This window comes from Cydia fagiglandana, chromosome 6, assembly GCF_963556715.1.
Source record: "Cydia fagiglandana chromosome 6, ilCydFagi1.1, whole genome shotgun sequence".
In the NCBI taxonomy this organism is placed as follows: domain Eukaryota; kingdom Metazoa; phylum Arthropoda; class Insecta; order Lepidoptera; family Tortricidae; genus Cydia; species Cydia fagiglandana.
The window spans coordinates 9,680,958-9,700,822 of NC_085937.1; the positions used below are offsets into that span (position 1 = coordinate 9,680,958).

Below are 19,865 nucleotides of genomic sequence, written 5' to 3' on the forward strand. Positions count from 1 at the left end.
AAACAAACTTGGGATAGGTTAGGTAAGTAAATATGGACTGTTTGGAATCAGTCGAAACCGCTAATTTTTACACGACTGCCCAAAAAAGAAAAGAGTGTGTTGTTTTGTATTATGTACAAAATTCTTCCTATACCTATACGTTGGTTTACTTTGGGAGAAATGAAACAACTTGGAACTAAAATAAAAATAAACATCTGTAATAACCACAATTTTAAAACGTTTTTAATTAAATTAAAAACGTATAAGCCATATTCATTGTTTGTTGGATGAGTTTCTTTCTACCTTAATTGCCGGCCCTAATACAGGCTCTACCTACTTAAACCCTTTATTTCCGTAGAAACATAGAAACCCTAAGCCCAATTCACGATGTCGTCTGTATTCACATTTTATTTCAAGATTCCATTTCTACATGTTTATTTCATACTTGGTAAAAAAAATCTAGATGGTATCTATAAAGAATTGAACCGCTTCAGCAAAGGGCCTAATAATGTTTTTATTCACACATTAGAAACAATTCGTTCTAGAACTCAAGGTCCCAGCCGGAAGTTTCGTCCGGAGGTAGTTTCTCTTTGGGGTACTTCTCGAAGTTGGAGAGGTCGGTGGGGCTGGCGACGCGCTGCACCAGCGGCGCCTTCAGCTTGCGCTCGCGGAGCGCCTCCCAGTCGAACCCGAGGAACCATCTGTGGGAAAACAATCGTCGTCATACTTACACCGATTTAAACTTTCACGACCGTGTAACAACTAAGCTTGAAATAATATTCCGACGTTTCGAAAGCGACATTCTCGATCTTTGTGGTCTCGATGAAAGTCTTGACATAAACATCAGCTGCCGCGAGTTTCTTGATCACTCGATCTTGTTTATTTTTGCAAACTAGGAATGTCACTCGGTCGAAATACAACGATCTGAGGATGTCTGGTTTCTCAATGTCTCCACTATGTTTTTCTTTATCGAATATCGCCGGTTGAAAAAACAGTTTGATGATAATGATAAATCCTTAGGGTAAAAAAATCATACTTGTGATTCTTAACGTCCATCATCTTCTTGAGGTAGCCAAGCCGCTCGGCGGGCACGGCGCGGCACAGCTTGCGCACCAGCATCTGCGCGGACTTGGGCACGCGCGGGTGGAAGGGCACGGCGTCGATGCCGCGCAGGATCAGCGTGTACGTCTTCATGTGGTCGCTGCCGGCCGCGCGGAACGGCGGCTTGCCCACCAGCAGCTCGTAGATGAACACGCCTAGCGCCCAGCAGTCCACGGCGCGGTCGTGGCCCTGATACATCAAACAAGCTGTAGATAACCTACACCTATTACTCGAGCTATCTGTCTCTACCTATTAGCTATCTCTTACCTATTATATGAGCTCTTGATTTGTCAGATGATATTAGATTATAAGGTAAGTTAAATATTAAGTTGATTTACGCAACGACGAAGGATGGAAATACTTTATCGAGTTTGGGTCGATAAAGATTCCTCGATGAGTTGGCGGTTGATATTGTGTGTGAAAAACAAAATCGTAAACAAGGTTGTTTAGCTCAACATTTTTGATCACGACTGTTTTGCTGCATGCACTTTTAAATTATTTTTGGACCGTTGACTCGTTGAGAGGGATCATTATTACGTTTCAAGTACCTATTAGGTCGAATCGCTGGAAATGGTATAAAACCATCTCGAAGAAACCATCTTGATTTGAAACCAACTGCAGATAAATAATCGCCAAGGTGTTCACAATATCTGAACATGCACTCTAACGCCTTGACAATAGAGGCTGCGATGTATCTGATGGCGACTGTAGATATGTATGTATGTATCTTACCTTATTTAGCACTATCTCTGGAGCAACGTATTCGGGAGTGCCGGCAAAAGTGTACGTCTTGACATTTGGGTCAAGTTGCTTCGCAAATCCGAAGTCGACCTACAAAATAAATAAAAACAGTAAGTATTTTACGAAAACTATAACGTTAATGTGATATAGTAATATGTCTACTAAACGGAAACTGTAATAGGTCATTCAATCCTCGTGTAATTTACATATGTTTCCATATATATTTACAGACAGAAACCTTGCCTAGGTTTATTTTGCATTAAATAGGTAGGTACCTATTGGATTGCCTCCGTCATATTTTAAATCTTAATCCAGACTTTTATACAATGGGTTAACGTAGGAGGAAGTCTGCGGTCTAATTGTCGCGATCCATACAAAATGTATGAAAAGAATCGTGGCAATTAGACGCAATCGCAGACATATTCTCAGAGAATGACCCAGAACAACTATTAAGGGACGCAGCTATGTGGTGGAATGAGAACACCACTTTGTTTGCTCCCTCTAGCATGCTCTAGCTCATAATAACTGCGTCCCTTAAATTGTCTTTCAACAATGCGGCTTAATTCCTGCTTAATATATTATTTGCGCTTGCGCATAGGTATTTGATTTTTTCTTTAGCGGAAACAAGCGCAACAATATTCCAAACATTTATTAAACTTTGAATTCTAGAATAAAACTATAACACTTACCAATTTAATATACCCAAGTCTATCAAGCATAAGGTTCTCGGGCTTCAAGTCCCGATAGACGATATCCTTGGAGTGCAGGTACTGGAAGGCCTCGACGACGCAGGCCGCCATGAACCGCGCGGTGGCCTCCGGGAAGAACCGCTGCTTCTGCAGGATGGTCCACACCTCGCCGCCGAGGATCGGCTCCATGAGGAAGTAGATGTACTTGTTGTCTTTGAATGTGCGGTATAGTCTAAAAGACAGGGATAATAAATATAATATATATTTATGCTTTAATATTCACTACGCTTAACACCTGGTGTCCGATTTTTGAATTTCGTTCGCTCGATTTCGTGTTGCTACTAGGCATTAAAATTCTACTAATATAATTGAAAACGAATGATCAATACCACTAGATTCACAATTTCTATCGATCTTAATTCAAAAATAGCATTTCGTTGTTTTCCACAGATATTCGAGTGACGAATATATCGAGCGCTCGTAATTCAAAAATCGGCCCACTGTGCGTCGTTCGAGATTTGACATATAGTCGCCCTATTGTACAGTATACTTATTATCCAGAAAGTTACTAAAAACTTTGTAATGGCGAAGCTGTATTGGCTCATAACATTTTACAATACGTAGCTCTCTGAATAATGTCGCACGCATTGCAATTTCTAGACTTTTGGCGATGAGCCAGATCATAAACAAAGTCTCGAAATTTTCATGGCAATGCGTCGTCTGGGGAAATATAGAGTCTAAGTAAGTGCTTCAGTTGCAAACATATATATGTGTACTCATCATTTATGCTTCTAATTTCATTGAATTTTAAACCAATGTTTGTTCGGTGCCTGTTTGAATACCTAATACTTATATTCTGTAAAGTGCCAAAAAATATTACCATTTTAACCCTAACTTGAGAAAAAACTGTATTAAGGATGTGTCACGTTAGACCGGGCCGGAGCTTCCGCTTTTCTATGACAGACGACCGGAGATCACGTGATGCTTTCCATAGAAAACTAAGTACCGGAAGCTCCGGCCCGGACCCGGCACGATCTAACGTGAGTCATACTTTATGACTTTTCGGGCAATTTTATTATTAGTTATTGTTAAGTACCTCCTTATCATATCTAATCTAATCTAACACCTTTAAACGAGCAATTCTTGTTTATTTACTTATATGTATATAAATGGATCTCGGAAGCGGCTCTAACGATTTTGATGAAATATGCTATATGGGGGTTTCCGGGGGCGATAAATCGATCTCGCTAGGTCTGGCAAAACGAGCATTTTTGATTTTTTATATGTTTACCGAGCAACGCTCTGTCTCCCAGATATTTTATATTTACTCTGGATTAGGGCTGATTTAGAAGACGCGCGAACTCGCATGCTATTTTAGTTACATTGCGGACTTTTGGGTCCCATTACGTCCGATCAAAAACCGCAATGTAATGAAACTCGCATGCGAGTTCTCGCATCGTCTAAATAGGGCTTTACCTGCAAATGAAGGGGCTGTTGCAGACCATCATGATGTTCTTCTCGTTGTAGGCGTGCACCTGCTGCTGCTGCTGCACCATGTCCACCTTCTTGAGGCACTTGAGCGCGAACGTGAGCCGCGGGTCGCGCTTGTACTGCACCAGCTCCACGCGCCCGAACCCGCCCACGCCCATCGTGCCCACTATCTCCAGCTCTTTTAGCTCCACGTATTCAAATTCTGATTAAAGAAAATGTATTACTTGTAGAGACCCCTGCACTTGCAATAGACTCAAACACAAAATGAATTAAAAAATGTACTTACCCCTACATTTTTTAATTCATTTTGTGGATAACATTGAGGATTCAGAATGGATATGATTTTTACAACTATCTCGGTAGGTAAGTATATCTAGTTAGCACAGATTTATTAGAGGTATCCACGTAGTGGTTATATTCTCTTTAAAGGCATCATCAATCCATTTTCTTATAGGTATCCAGAAGGCACCTAACCTATCTATTTGATTAGATTCAATTAATCTGCTAATTAATCGACATTTACAATCATTTCGCATGCAGCACGGATATGCTGGTCGTATTTGTCTACGTGACAGCGTGATAAAACGGTATCCGTCTCTTTCTATCCCGGAGAGTTAAAAAGTGACAGTTGTTTTATCACGTGGATAAATGTGGATAAAGCGATCCATAATAGGCTTGCAGGTCTCTACTAAGAGAAATTGTATGGATCTTGAATGTTAATACAATCCTAACAACTATTGCAGCGGAAACGCCTTCTAAGAATAGTAATTATCTACGTGGCATTAAAGCTGCTTATTCCTTAATTAAAATATTGGAATTCATGTTTTGTCTGCTTTTAAATTAAACGTTGCATTGCGTTAGTATTTATGAACAAACATAAATAGGTACTGAGTATACGAGTAGAGTGATTACCGCTCTTAACTTGAGATGATTTTCTTTGCTCCAGTGGCGGAGGGATGGAATGCCTGATATTCTTTAATTCGTCTAAGTTGCCGAGGAGTTCCGTAAATGGCCTGAGGAATAAAATGAAGCAATTTTTAGTTTAAAAGTACGGTAAAGAAGATCGGTTATGGTAAGTAGATTTGGCGTTAATACGGCGTGAATTAGGTACCCACCGATTCTTGCCTTTAGACTCTGTTAGTGTTGTAGTTAACTCGATAGGCTCGGTTGAAACTTGGCAGAGCGACAGTCCTCGCACAGCAAGGTCTAATTGCCGAAGCAGTTACCACTCTCAAGCTTGCCTACGCACTTACAACCACTCGCCCTCGCATTGTTTAAGTATACCTTAGGGCTGATTAATACGGCGCGCGAACTCGTATGCGATTTTAGTTACATTGCGGACTGTTGATTACGTCCAATTCAACCGACCGGTCAAAACCCGCAATGGTGTGAGATTCGCATGCGAGTTCACGCATCGTCTAAATCAGCCCTTACCCCCGCTCTAGTGTGAGGCACTCCACTCCGGGCGGCTCGGCGGTGACAGTGGCGAGCCGACGGTCCTCATGCAGCAGCGCCTGCTCGCCGAAGTAGTCGCCGCGGCGCAGCGTGCCCACGCGCCGGTCGGGGCCCTCGCCCTCGCGCTTCGTCACCGTCACCGTGCCACCGCGTATGATGTAGAACTTGTCACCCCGTTCGCCTTGCCGCACGACCGCCGTGCCCGCTGAGAAGAACTCCTGAAATCGAAGATTGCAACCGCACCGTAAAAATAAAACTGTACCTGACACTGCTCTCGAAATTTAATAGCACCGCTGAAGGAATTTTGTGTGCACCTAAATTGTGGTTCCTAATCCTTAACTTCGCAGAGGCAAATTTTGCATAGGTAACATACGAGTATTACCTATGTATTACCCACCTGATTATGATCGTTGACGAAGGTGGAATATCAAGAATTACGTTTATTCTTATTTGAGGAATAATTTAATTATATACTTACCTAAATAATCATGTGGTCTTACCCTTTTGAGGAAGTCAGAGATCTTGGCGAGTTCGATGGGGTGTATGCCCTGCAGCAGCGGCACGGAGGCCAGGAACCGCATGTTGTACTCCTGCTCGCGCCGCCCGCTTCCCACCATGATCTTTTGGAATACCCGCCGCTCTAGCGTCCATACTTTGGCTTCTGTTATACCTGGATACCAAAATAATTGGCTAGGAATTTTGATAATTCTTGAATTAGACAGTTAATTCGTTATTTACGATTTTAATTTATTGGAAACCTGTCTCGGAAACATTATCATAATACATTTTTAAAAGATGGATTATGTTTGTTTTTATAATCAGTGCAAAAAGTTTACGGTATCTGAGGAAAAAAATCGTCTGGGGATTGTCATATCTTAGAAATCTTCGTTATTGCACCTCTTTCAGTTGAAGCATAATCATATAATCAATTAGATTAACGGGGATTTTATTGTTACACATAAGAATGCGAGTTAGTCATAAAGTATCCATAACAAACTTATCACTTACATCGTATCGACGCAAATCGTTTAGCTTTATACAAGATAGCGAGTTCTCCGAACGCTTCTCCAGGCCCGAAGTTCTTCACGACCTGCCCGCCCTTTAGAACCTCGAACTGCCCTTCGGCAGACACGTATAGATGACTCCCGGACTCGCCCTCACGGATTATAAGACTCACGGCCTGGAACACCTGTGGGCTCATAGCTTCAACCACCATCGATAATAGTTCTTCGTCCATCAAATTCTTTAGGAAGTCGTTGGCCATTATTGCTTTTTTTATTTGTTCGGCAGATCTGTAAAACAGAAATTGCACTTTGAATCCAGACTATAACCTACAGCTAGCGCGCTAGACGTCTCTACCAGCGGAGCGGTATTTAAATAAGGCTCGATTCCCGCAATTGAGCCTAATTCCACATAGGTATCCTTGAAGAAATTAAAGGTACCTATATATACCTATCTAAGCCAAATTAATGAGCAGCCAGAGATATTTCTGTATGGACCATACCACCGTTGGTCAAGACTACCTATTGTTGAAGGCGATTTAACATTATACGAGGGGTATCCCATTATCACAATAGTGGCCATATGCTAATGTATCACGAATCCTACATAGTCAAACAAAACAATTTTTTGTGCAAAGGATTACCCTTGCTCGCGAAAGCAGGCTACTAAACAAGGTGTTTTAAGCCTCTTCGTAATCGGTATTAGAGCTGTAATTGTATTTTCTTACTTTTCATCCTTTTCATATTTCATGTATTGTAGGTCCACACTGGCACGCGACGTGTCAAGCGGCGCGTGCGGCGCGATGATGCCCCTCTTGCGCTCACTGCGCTGCGGCTCAGCATGCGCCGGTCTGGTTATGAAATCCGATACAGTTTTCATATCTATGCTGCTATTACTTCGACTATTCATTTCGAAATCGGAATCCCTGCTATAGGTGGTCCCGCTTTGTATGCTCATGTAACTGGTGGTGGACTTCTTGGGGGATGTCGCTGGCTCCTGCTGTTGGACTTCATCTTGTTGTGGTGGATGCTCCGCAGTGCCATTGGGGACGTTGCCGTTAACGGTTGGCATAGGCACATCGACATTGTCAGTTAATTTCTGAAAAATAGTGTATATAAATTGGACTATGTAGGTACCTATTACTGGTTCGTCTGCTAATAGATATATCGCTAGGTTATAGAATCATTAGGTATAGAATCAACGAACCGTCGGTACCTAAAATGAATCATAAAACGCCTGCCCTATTGTACTTTGTGTAATCAAGCGTTAAGCGACAGTATTATGCAGACTACAATATAAACGCATATAAATCCTACGTGTAAACATGTCAACTACCGAGTACCCCGTAATTGTTTTATACTTATCTCATATCTTGCTCTGCGATCGTGTCAATTATATCTGGATCTTAGATAATTTGTTTTTTTTTTTCATTACCTACAAATAAATGAGGAATGTTGAAATATTAACGAGTTGATACTAGCATGCTCAACGTGAGCCACTGGAGAATCTTAGCTATTTCCAACAAAGAACAGTGTTTACCTTCGCTTTAGCAGTGGTCAAAACAATCGCAATCTCGTACTGAACGGAAGCATTAAATGGATTTGGTACGAATTGCTTCTTATTGCAGTGATTTTTTTTAACATTCTTATCTGAGTTTAAGATAATTTTATCGTTAATAATAGATTTCATATAAAGAATTTAGATTAGACAAACATTTTTACTCGTAGTGATTTCCTAAAAGGATTCGGAGTAATTTATAAAGCTGACCTAATTTGATGATAGGAGATAGATAAAATTTAAGTATTCAAACTCAAAGATATAAAGATATTTATATAACGCCGAGCGAACATGCACACCAACAAAATGTGCATAAACGCTATTTGCGCACCAATTTTCTGTTCTCACTTCGTACCGTAGTGCCCATCTCTACGAAGTAATAGTTAAGTATACCTATAAATCAATGATCACACTTGCCATGTTGCCATTTTATTTAGAAATAACATTTCGTTACCAATGTTTACGAATGTTTATTGATTGTGAGAAGGATTATTTAATGTCAAAGAAAACATCGCGCCTCTGAGTTCAACAGCCGAACTTGATAGCGCTATCCATAAATTACGTCATCGATTTTTGACGATTTTCGACCCCCCCCCCTATAATCATCCAAAAATCATGCTTCAAATGACCCCATTTCCTCCTACTTCATGCTACCGTCATCCGATGTCCAGACCCCCCCACCCTAATTTGAAATGACGTAATTTATGAATAGCCCCATAGGTACCTACTGCGTCATATTTGTGGAGGTTCGATCGGAGGTGTTAAATGTCAACTTTTGACAACTAAATTACTTAGGTACCGTAAAATGCGATGATACAGCGAGAGCGACATTTACTTCAGCGGTCAAAGTCGAGGCACGATTTTTTCGTGGACTTACATAGGTAATACAACACCCCTTCTAGTACCTACCTAGCTAATTAATACCTAACTCTTCGAGTATACTTACTCATAAGTTACAAGAAAGCTATAATTATGCTGCCTTGTTGATGTTGTTGTTGCTGTTTTGTTGTTGTTGTTGTTATGTTGCCTTCTTGTGCAATAAAATAACCGCCAACAATAAATGTGAGAAGTCGTAGCTAAGAAGCGGTCTCTCTCGGACAACCTATACCTATTTAATTAGTAATTACACAAACGGGTCTACCGCGATATATATAAATTAATTGTATATTTACCTTAAATTCCGACGTTTCAACTGAGTTGTACCAGCAAAAACAACAATGAAATTATATCGCGGTGTTTGTGTAATTATATGTGTACAAAACGCGAGAGTTTAAAGTGTATTATGGACAGGCCTAGTGTATTTTAAGTTATTAGAACTTTTTTTTTTTTTCCTAGCCTATTTCAGTGTCCCACTGCTGGGCAAAGGCCTCTCCCCTTAATTTCCACGACTCCCGATTTGGTGCTTCCTCCGGCCAGTTGTTCAGGAAGCTGTCCAGGTCATCTCGCCATCTCCGTTTGGGCCTGCCGCGGCCACGTCCCTCTACCGGCATCCACTTGGTGGCTAAGCTAGCCCACCTCTCCGGATGCATGCGGTAGACGTGACCGGCCCAGTCCCATTTGAGCCTAGCGGTTTTCTCGCCTACGTCAGCAATGCGGGTATTAGAACTTAGTTAACAGATTTTCGATCGATCGGTTTAGTATAAGGACGTCGGAATTCAGTACCGTCTTTACCATAAGGCCACACGGGACCCGTGCCCAGGGCCCCTATACTCAGGGGGCCCCGAAGGACAGACAGTAACTGTATATCTGATTACCCACAATTAGGGAATGCAAATCGGTTATTTTTTGTATGGAAATAATCGGTTATTAACCGAAACCGCGGTTAATTCCATACAAAAAATAACCGATTTGCATTCCCTACCCATAATTAATACAAGATCATAGTAGAAAAATGTTAAATTGTTAAATTCGCATTCTTTACTTTCCAAAAGAGCTCCAAATTCTTATGTGCCCAAGGGCCACAGCATAGTTTAAGACGGCCCTGCGTCGGATGCATTCAAAGGTTAGTCAATTTATTGTTATGATGATGGAGCCTGTATCTAAAGACACACTGTTGAACTTATACGTTGTAGCTACCAGTGGCGGCGCGTCCATAAAAGCCGATTCCCAGCGGCTTGCCTGTTTTTGGACGTTTGAGCAGAGTTGTAAAGGAAATATGTAGCTAAGCTAAATTAGCCCCGGCTTGCCTATGGATATGTTTGACGCGCCGCCACTGGTAGCTACGTTCCTAATGTGCAGCTAAATGTTACGATGGCATAGACACGTAGTACCATCGCTATCGCCCACACTTACCACACGGGATTGTTACAGTACAATTACCACACGGGATTGTTACTCCATTTTTAGGGTTCTTGCTAAATTGGAAATTCTATAGCGTAAGTATTGAAAAACCAATTTAGCTAAGACCCTAAATGGAGCAAAAATCGCGGAGCGTGATGGTACATCGGTGGACCTTATGCCTTTTAAGGTGCATCGAATATACAGTTAGGAGTGTTGATGTTTGTACCAAATCGGGGATTACTCCTTTACTGTCAAACATTTTTCTCAATGAACTGATAATTCTAACTCGTATTATTGTAAGATTTGTTTCGTTTAGATATACCATTTAAGATCATATTTTTACTACTTATTTTTCCTAGATTATTTAGGTTTACTTTAGGGATTTTATGTCGGGACTTTACCTGTCTTATCAATCCCATATTTTAAACAAGTAGCTAATTGTAAGTATTTATTGAATACGACTACTTATGAGAAACAGATAAAGAATAAAAAATCATGTCAATCAAAAGCCGAAATACCTACTTAAGTACTAGGTATCTAAATTATTCATTAAAAGAAAATGACATTAGGCTTCTTCACTGATGAGGGCAGGCGTCCTAATGTGTTGACAGGTACCCTACCTAAACCTGCTTCATGTTTCAAAGATTTATGAAATTAAAATACTAATGAAAACTCAAATGTTGCCGTTTGAATTTTCCACAGGTTTGTTTCACTACTTAGTTCCACAGAACAATGAACATTGAACACATCTCTCGTCATGAAACTTAAATTACCAATTTTAATTAATATTCACTTCATACGAGGCACCTGTGTAAAGTTTGTAAAAGATAACATATTAAACCTGTGTCTAAAGTAAGTATGTAAGCAACAGCTCGAAAGTAAAGAAGTGATAGACTTACAATAGTCCCACGTCGCTCGTCTGGTTCGGGGGGTGCAGCGTTGCTCAGGTTGAAGCCGCCTTTGGACGTCCACCTGAACGGCGGACACAGCACCATGTTCGCAATATCAACACTCAACAGTCAGTTCAAGGTGAGCACGACAGCATTACATCGTGGATTGTGGCAAACCACGCACTGCGCGATCGGCGCACGAGCAAACCCTTATCGCGACTAGATTATCTTGGCGAACCGATTGTTTTAATTATTATATATTATACTGAAGAATGATTAGGTACCATTATCAAAGAGCCTTGCAATGTTATCAGCCCTAATAATATTAATGAGTATCAGTCACAGGGAATTACAATTTGCTAGTATTTTTTTTTTATACTAGCCCTTTTTCGGAAATAGTTATTCTCCACTTTATTGGTGTTATTTCCTTTCAGAATTACCCAAATACACTTTACCTACCGTAAACTCTGGTCACTTTAGGCTACATCACACGACTATGGCACAGAATAAGTAATAGTATTATCAATATCATACTACGGTCCAAATTAACATAGGTACCTATACTTACATGTACCTACCTATAATGTGCTCACCTACATAAGTACATGAAATAATGTTTAAATATAAAAATGGTTCGATATCGAATCGTACATAAACGATAATAAAAATTGAGCCGCAGTTTTTGTATCACTAATGCTTTGATTTAGAGTTTAGAGCAAAGAAAAATTATCGTTTTTTTCTATATTGTAATTAAAGTTTATGACAAAAAGGTATCGGTCGTCACAATAAGGCGAATAAGACACTAGGTACCTATTGGCATAAGTAGGTATCGTACCCTAATAACCAGCAGTCAAAGATCTAGTTTTTCTTGAGTAGATTTAAGTGGTGGGTTGTGTGGATTCATAAATAAAAATCGAAATTCATACTATAATTTATTAATAACGTAAATGAGTATACAATGCCAAAGACTTAAAATTATTCACTTCATTCAATATTTCACAATTGAAAAAAATATTTACAATAAAAGAGAAAAATCAGCTTGCAATCTATTTTAAATTGCCACACGGGAAACGAAAATCTAATTATTTTATCACAAATCTTATTAGGGAGCTCGCTGTGCACTCGGCTCGAGTATAATCAAAATCACTTGTCAATAGTACTGTGCAGCAATAAAACGTGCGACGAATCTATAAAATGTGCCAAACGGAAGACATTTATTATGTAACAAATCTATTGTAGGTTAGTTAATTTTAAAACATTTACGTTTAACATTAGGTATACGTACAACATACAGATACGGAAATTGAGCACGTTACTAGTATCTCAAATACTGGTCGTCCGGCGCGCGGGCGCGCACCGCGCAGGCGCGGCCGTTGCGCCGGCGGCGGCTCTCAGCAGCGCACACTTCGCCACTGCCTTTAGGCAACTACTTACGAAAAATATAATCCGCGGCGAGCTTGCTTCCGTGTGGGGTGCGAAGGCAACTAATATTTACCGCTCATATGACACGTCGCGCCTGTGTCGCAAGCCACACGCTAACATAGCTCACGCGTCCTCTCTAACTTAATGATTGACGATGAGTATGCGCTGCGTCCACCTGTTCCCTCGTTTAATAATCGAATTTATTGAACTCATAGACGTGCCGACCATAAGTACCTACGGAGTGTCCGGGAGCTTCGGGCAGATCTACGAGTTCAATCTTAAATGTACATCAGCCATTTGGATACGTAGGCGTAATTACTAACCCTGCTAATAGAAATCTGAGTACGCTACTACTTAACTGATCAGCGTCGACGTGTGCAATTGACGAACAAGTGATACTTATAACTCTGGCTACGTTAACAATATTGGCCCGAAGGCAGAAATCAATCGCACAACATGCAGCGGTCGCCCGCCGATAACATTATTTACAAAGCACGTTAGAGATGCGTCCGCGCCCGGTGCCAAAAAACTCTCAAAGTTGGAAAGATTTACAGAATATTTTACGTTACTATTTCTCATCGGATACAAACAAGCATGCTACGAGTTACGTATAGGGTTATTCAAAGAGCATGTAGTTTTGAGAAAAGTTGTGTAGGTGGTGTAGGGGCGGAGGGGCGCGGGCGCAACTGTGTGCGCGCTCACAGTAACAGTAGTCATTCTCGCCGCGTGCGATGCTGTTAGCAATCACCGACACTCGCTAACAACACTACTGATATGACCGTATTATGCACAATATAACAATTCGTTTTAGATCTATTAACTACGGAATCGAAGCCATCGATATAATTTTGTGCACAGCATACGGAAACGAGAACAGTTTGAAATTCAACATCTCATAAAAACTGAGAAACAAATCGCGTTACAAAATACATATCATCCTTATTATAATGATCATACTTTATATTTATACATTGTTCATGATGCTTTTTTTTTCTTTTCTTATTGTAGCACACTAACCATTTTGTCAGATATGTTATTTAAATTCAGATTTTCTCCACGTAATAACAATTTGGCTTAGATTACGAAACTTTCATATAAAACTAAGGACTTCTGTGATTTTCTAATAAGATCTCAAAAAATCATCTACAAATCTGAGAAAAAAATAAAGATAACGAGGCGAGTTATGAACGCGTACAAATAGGGTAAGATTAAAAAATAACTGTCATGTACCAATATTTGTTCATGATAGACTGTAAAGTACAGCGAGAGTGCGCTCGCCCAGAACACGCCCCGTTAGCTCCAGACACTAGATCAACATGTTTGTGACATCACTACGTCTATATCAAAAAAATATAAAAATCATCCAGACGAATCACATGTACTTTTGTTCCTGTACTTTACATAAAAAATTGCATTAAACAATCAGTTACATTCAAAATCTAAGACCCTCCTAAAATTATATATACGCATACACGCATGAGTATTCAGCAGTAAAGCACAAAAAATTGTTCGAAGCTGCAACATGACTACAGTAATGATACACCCTAATGATTAATAATTAACTAATAATTGTAAATAGCCAGTGGCGCTAAAAGAGAGAATGTAAAATAACCGGCACTCGGAAAATATGACACAATATCGCTTAATTAATAGAATAGTAAAATCAATAAAATAATATAATTAAAACGCGGTTTAGAAGGTAGGTACACAAAACTGGATTCTTAATTATCACATGAAACCTTTACAAAAGCACCTTCAAATATAATAATTACAACGTAGATTGTGCGCGAAGGACTAGACCTCTAAGACCGAACCTGTCATGGTTGTTGCCGGCTAACTACGCTCGCTAACGTGAATCGTGACCACTCACTACGGAGGGCGAGTGTGGACGCCCTATACTTAATGTGGATAATAATTAAAGCTATCTTCGCAGACCCTACTGCGCTCTTACATGGCTCTCCAGGTAGGTATCCCTTCTGCAGCAACACTTTCCTATATTATTTGATATGTTACTAATTCAATATGTAGTTAAAATGTGAAACGGCGAAATAAACATCATCCAGTTTGCTTAGAAAAAGTTAACTAAAATTGTTCATGGCAGTAGCTATTCGATTAAATATTCAAATTGAGAAAAGTCACATACAAAGGCTTAAAAATAATTAATAAATCAAAAATCAGATCTACTGTTTGTGAGGTTAAATTAATAATCTAAATGGCAAACTACATGTGAACTCATTACAAATAAATGTGTGTCGTGGCTGGAAACGCCAGTTTTACACCTGCAAGCGGGTATCGTATGGTAGTTTTCTACTCGAAGGTGCAAAACGTGGGCCTTATGAGTGATGCCTTGATTTTGCAGACTTTGTAAGTTTTTCTAACTGAAAGACTACTAAATCTATTGAGTGAAAATGAATGACACGAATTCAATGCTCCAATACGTATGAATCGATGGGTTTTTGTGCTTTGGTATAAAGTTTGAGCGAATTTACAATCCTAATTTAAACATTCGATCTAAAATTTACGACGTCTAAAAGGGTTGGACCCGAACGCGTGTTTGATCAATAAAATGAAGATAAACCGGATAAAAATATTAAAATAGCGCTGTCAAAATTAGAAACTGTTAATGAAAATATCGTGTAAACTAATTTACAAGGAGAAATCTCAATGATATGTAAGAGCTCGATGGAGCTCCCTTCTTCTCTTATTCACTACATATAAGCGTTATGCCTACGATTACGATTCAATAAAATGCTATCATTTATAAACTAGCGATCAATAGTTACATTTTTGAATAAACAGAATGGGAAAGTAAACATTTACGGAAGTTTGCGAAGCTGTACGCAGCGAGACCGAAACGTAGGAGGCCCTGCGGCGGCGCGAGCTCCAAGCGGGACGTTAACGACGCGTAACACATACTCGTACGGGATACTTACACCGAGGAATCTCTACTACTATCCAAAATAAAGTAAAACATCAAAAAAGTACGTAGTACATAGGTAACTTTAGAAAAATATGTTGTAAAATAACAACCGAGTAGATGGCACCGCATTATATTTGCACCACGAAACATTTCAAAACAGTTCTAAAATGGTTATACATATTTGCGCTTGTACCTACTTATAAAATAGTTTGAGTTTCTAAAGTAAAATATACTACGTAATAGATAAAAAATCGACTTTAGGTGCCTTTAAAACAAGTTTATGTTCAAATGTTCAGTAGAAAACTAAAATGTTACCTGAGTTAGGTAGTTCCTACCTACAGTAACCCTATTAATTTACAAGAAATTAATAAGGTTTCAGCGAAATGTTAACATGTAAACTAACAAGTCGAAATGGATTGAGTTTCAATATTTACAATTTTCCTATGATATGCAAGTGCAAAGCTCACTAAATATCGTTATTACATGAAGTATTTTTCTATTGTCAATTACATATTAAGTGTAACATCTACACTAAATAATAACATACATTATTTACCAATTTAGGTAGGTTCACTCACCTGAGCGATAAGAGTAAAATAGGTTTCTTACAAGTATCAAAACGGTCGAATGCATCATTTTAGCTGCTCGCACTTGTATATGCATTACACGAAAACAATAACAGCTGAACTTAATATACTTACTATTTGTGTTAGAAAGTTTAATAATGACTTTGGTATGTTGAGTCCGCCCGAACGGCGGACGACTATGTTACCCAAGCTTGCTTGTACAGTAACCGGCTAGCACTATTACTGTTTCCTTAATATATAATAAAATTATGTTTGTACCTTTACAAAGAGAGTCCATTGTCATGTTAGGGCAAAGGAATCGAAGGTAGATCCATATTCGAGTAAAAATCGTAATTTGTTCCACTGGCTTACTTAATACGGCGCAAATCTGTTGTAGCCGCTTCTGTACACCGCCGTCTGGAACACAACCACGAAGCAACATTCATTAAAACATGACACAATTATTGTAATAAACAAATAACAACCATTCTTAAAAACGTGGTACTCAATTATGATTTTGATACTGACCCCATAACCTGTGACTGGGCCGATGCTGTGGCCTAGGTACGGATCTGCATATTCTCTGCCGTATCTGAAAAATCAAAATATAAAAATTAGGTGAAATTGCTGTATAACAAAATACATATATGATATATGATAATCATGTAGGCTTAATGATACAAATTTAAAGCTTGCACAAATTTTGAAAAAAAAGTCCAAATTGCGGACTTAACGCCTTAATACATTCTCTACCAGTCAACCATAGGGCTAAACAAAAATAGTAAACTGAAATAAATGTCATGTACTAAGATATAAAATATTTTATGAAAATAATTTGATTTGTTTTAATACTTCTGATAGTGCAAAAACAGTAAGTACATAAGTCAAAATGACAGATAAAGAGAAACGATTCATAGCTAATTCAGGCCAGTAACGCGTTTATGATTAACGCCATTAAAGTTTCGAGTTGTTGTGATACTGACGTGGCTGCGAGAGGCGTGAGCGCGGTGGGCTGCGGCGTGCCGCTGACGGCGGCGGCGGCGGCGCGCGCGGCCGCGCCGTAGTTGGCGGCGGCGGCGGCCGCGGCGGCGTGCTGCGCCGACGTCAGCGGGGACTTCAGCAGCGGCGCGGCTGCTGCGGCCGCTGCTGCTGCCGCCTGCATATACCAACACCATCGTCAGAATGCTTCATGTTAAATGTATCGTGAGTTACCAATACTTTATTATCAACAACGGCACAAGTCACGCATTAAGTATTAACGATTTCAGTCAGTCAAGTCATAGGTACCTCTACAATTTATATAAATTATGGGAACGATATATTCGTAACCTAGAGGACACAAGGAGTCGTGTGCTTGTCGTCAATTGGGTTAAATTACGCGATCCAATAACACATCACATGCGTTTTGTATAAGGTAATGAACATGCGAGTGGAACTCCACTCAGTGTACCTGCACTGCACTTGCGGTAGCAACACGTAGCGAAGCGGGCCGCAGAACATTTAGTTACGCGTATGATTGTACGTATAATCATTTTTATTCATAAACCAATTCATGTCAATATTATGGATCCTTACCTACACAAATCTCACCATTAGGTATTACCTATACAAATCTTTATATGTAACCGAAGACTCCGAAACCCTATTGGCTTATGTTGACTAATTGTGCGAGTTGAACCGTTGTTAATAATAATGTCATTCTTCATTGCTTTTACTTCCAAACAAACTATAACCCAAACCAATTGTTCGCATTCGTATTTCTGGCTGTTGTCTTAGTAACTGTCTTCCAGCTCTGTAAACCTACACGCCACTTTGATGAACGATCTCAAATATGATAAGTGAACGAGGTGTTGTTAACCTGAGGCTCGATAACGTCGTATAATAAAAACTTGTATAATGTAAAGAGTTGATGGAAAAAGACGCAAAAAAAAACATGGTTTTTGGATTTTATTGCATTATATCGAATGTTAACAGTGAGCCCACAAGGAGGCAATATACATAGATTAGAAACCATAAGATTGGATTTTTACGTTTAATGACTTTAACGTCCCGGTTTGACTGAAGTAATAGAGATTTCGAATTGAGAGTATACTTTACCATGTCTACTGCTCGAAGATCACTCGCCAGTCACTGTCTCTCGTTGTGAAACTTAAAGCCCTTAGCTTACATGAGCCGTAAAGAAAAAGCCAGAACGATGCATAATAATAAAGCACGTAAAACCGTTTGTAACACAATACGTGGTAAATTACGAATGTGAGTGAGTTTTACACAATTGTCTAGACATGCAGCGTTCGTTTTATAATCTAATGATGTAGTATTTTCTGCAGCAAGGAGCCGAAGCTGCTGGCTTATTACCATCAGTTTAAATTCAGACGGAGGTGCATCTTATTTTACACAACTGCTGGGAATAACCAAGCTGCTGACGGTATTTACACGGCAGTCGCTAGTTCCCCGTCACCACACAAGTGAAGTATGTTAGGAAACTTGCGAATGCGGTGTTGGATGTCACGTGGACGAAAGGTAAGTGTTGTTGCAGAAAATGTAGTAAGGTAATGAAACAAATGGTCATGCACTATTGATAGAAACAGGAATAATTAAATAAAAACAAAAACTATTCCAAGTTTACGATCACTAACATTCTTTTGCAAGTGCTACGTGGTGATGGTTAGTATACTTCGATAGTAGCAATTACGACTTTGTGGGCTCAATGTTCTACTCGGCGCATGATAAAAATTAGCCTCTGTTCGAGTCAATCCACAGCTGCAGCAAAACTAAATCACCCACCACAATACCAAGGAACAAGGATAACTCAACAGCAGCCATCGTCTCGGTTACCACAAACACAATGTGCACCCTCAATATATTACGGTGGATTACCAACCAATAGGACCATACGAATAAAAAGGAGCAAACAAAATCCCAGCACTCACTCCACAATGATTTACATCCGACTTATACTAGCGTGGTGGTAACATGAATCAGGAAGCGATAGAGATACAGATATTGTCGCATATCGATCAAATTGAGCTAGAGGCGTGATCTTTACCTCGGCTGCCGGCTTCGCGGCCTGTAACAACACATGTATAGGTTCACACAACCTGCCACTCTGTTCGACTGACGCGGACGCGCCAGGGAGGCCCTCCACACAGCGGATAAATATGGTGAAATAATGTTCATGTATGTCAAAATAAAACTCATGCATGTGATTGTGTTACCTGAAGTCTGTAGTTGGAGTCAGCCGTCGCGGCTGCAGCTAAGAACGGGTCGTAATAAACACTGGAAATTGAAATAAAACATGATTAACTTGTTATATTCAACGGCATCGAGTTATCAGCACATTGGAAGAAATAAACCTATGACGTTGAAGTTCATAATTTTTTTATTCGCTTAGGTTAGAACGTCAGTGTAACTGTAAGCTTAAGCGAATAGAATATAATATGTAATTATAATTCTAAATTAACATGTTTATATAGTTGTAGCTTATCTAAACAAAATGATTTAAATAAAATATGGCAAAACAGAATTGATCGCAAAGGCTACTACAAGAATTAACTACAATTACTATAAAATGAAAGATCCACTTAACAATAGAAAATACTAGTAATATCTACTTTGAAAGTGTGTGAAAAAAGTTGTGAAGAGTTGCAATCTACCGTTCATGACAGTGCGCTAAGCAATCGTTCCAGTTAGTCGTTAGTTACACTTTCATCGAATGTAAACACGAACTAGTATGTGAAAGGTTATTTGTAACGATTATTGTAAACAGTCATAC

At 39.5% G+C, this 19,865-nt stretch overlaps 2 protein-coding genes across 6 annotated transcripts in view; both read right to left on the bottom strand.

Moving 5' to 3' along the window:
* Window positions 1-176: 176 nt before the first annotated feature.
* On the bottom strand, window positions 177-11,509 carry LOC134665137 (cGMP-dependent protein kinase 1-like). Its single transcript, XM_063521976.1, has 11 exons — window positions 11,195-11,509; window positions 7,186-7,556; window positions 6,465-6,748; window positions 5,957-6,126; window positions 5,436-5,674; window positions 4,914-5,014; window positions 3,987-4,203; window positions 2,511-2,742; window positions 1,813-1,911; window positions 1,016-1,269; window positions 177-680 (listed from the first exon to the last, which is right to left on the bottom strand). The coding sequence occupies exons 1-11, from the start codon at window positions 11,288-11,290 to the stop codon at window positions 521-523; spliced, it is 2,223 nt and encodes a 740-aa protein (XP_063378046.1). The 5' UTR covers window positions 11,291-11,509; the 3' UTR covers window positions 177-520.
* A 595-nt stretch (window positions 11,510-12,104) lies between these two features.
* Window positions 12,105-19,865, bottom strand: part of LOC134665138 (RNA binding protein fox-1 homolog 3) — a 55,660-nt gene continuing 47,899 nt past the window's right edge. For 3 of the 5 annotated variants that reach the window (XM_063521979.1, XM_063521982.1, XM_063521978.1), the window contains 5 exons: window positions 19,309-19,369; window positions 19,140-19,160; window positions 17,077-17,249; window positions 16,622-16,685; window positions 12,105-16,510 (listed from right to left, as the gene is read on the bottom strand). In XM_063521979.1, coding sequence (XP_063378049.1) covers window positions 16,466-16,510; window positions 16,622-16,685; window positions 17,077-17,249; window positions 19,140-19,160; window positions 19,309-19,369 — 364 coding nt within the window. In that variant the 3' untranslated portion in view covers window positions 12,105-16,465. The remainder of the gene's footprint in view (window positions 16,511-16,621; window positions 16,686-17,076; window positions 17,250-19,139; window positions 19,161-19,308; window positions 19,370-19,865) is intronic. The other 2 variants (XM_063521981.1, XM_063521980.1) reach the window with 1 other exon arrangement.

What these genes read in the sequence shown, in the direction of transcription:
- LOC134665137 (XM_063521976.1), bottom strand. Translation starts at nt 11,290, where the DNA reads ATGGTGCTGTGTCCGCCGTTCAGGTGGACGTCCAAAGGCGGCTTCAAC. An exon ending in TCTCTGACTTCCTCAAAAGG is followed by an intron (nt 5,675 to 5,956) that starts GTAAGACCACAT and finishes CTTCGATTTCAG; the next exon opens with GAGTTCTTCTCAGCGGGCAC. An exon ending in CAGAGATAGTGCTAAATAAG is followed by an intron (nt 1,270 to 1,812) that starts GTAAGATACATA and finishes TTGATGTATCAG; the next exon opens with GGCCACGACCGCGCCGTGGA.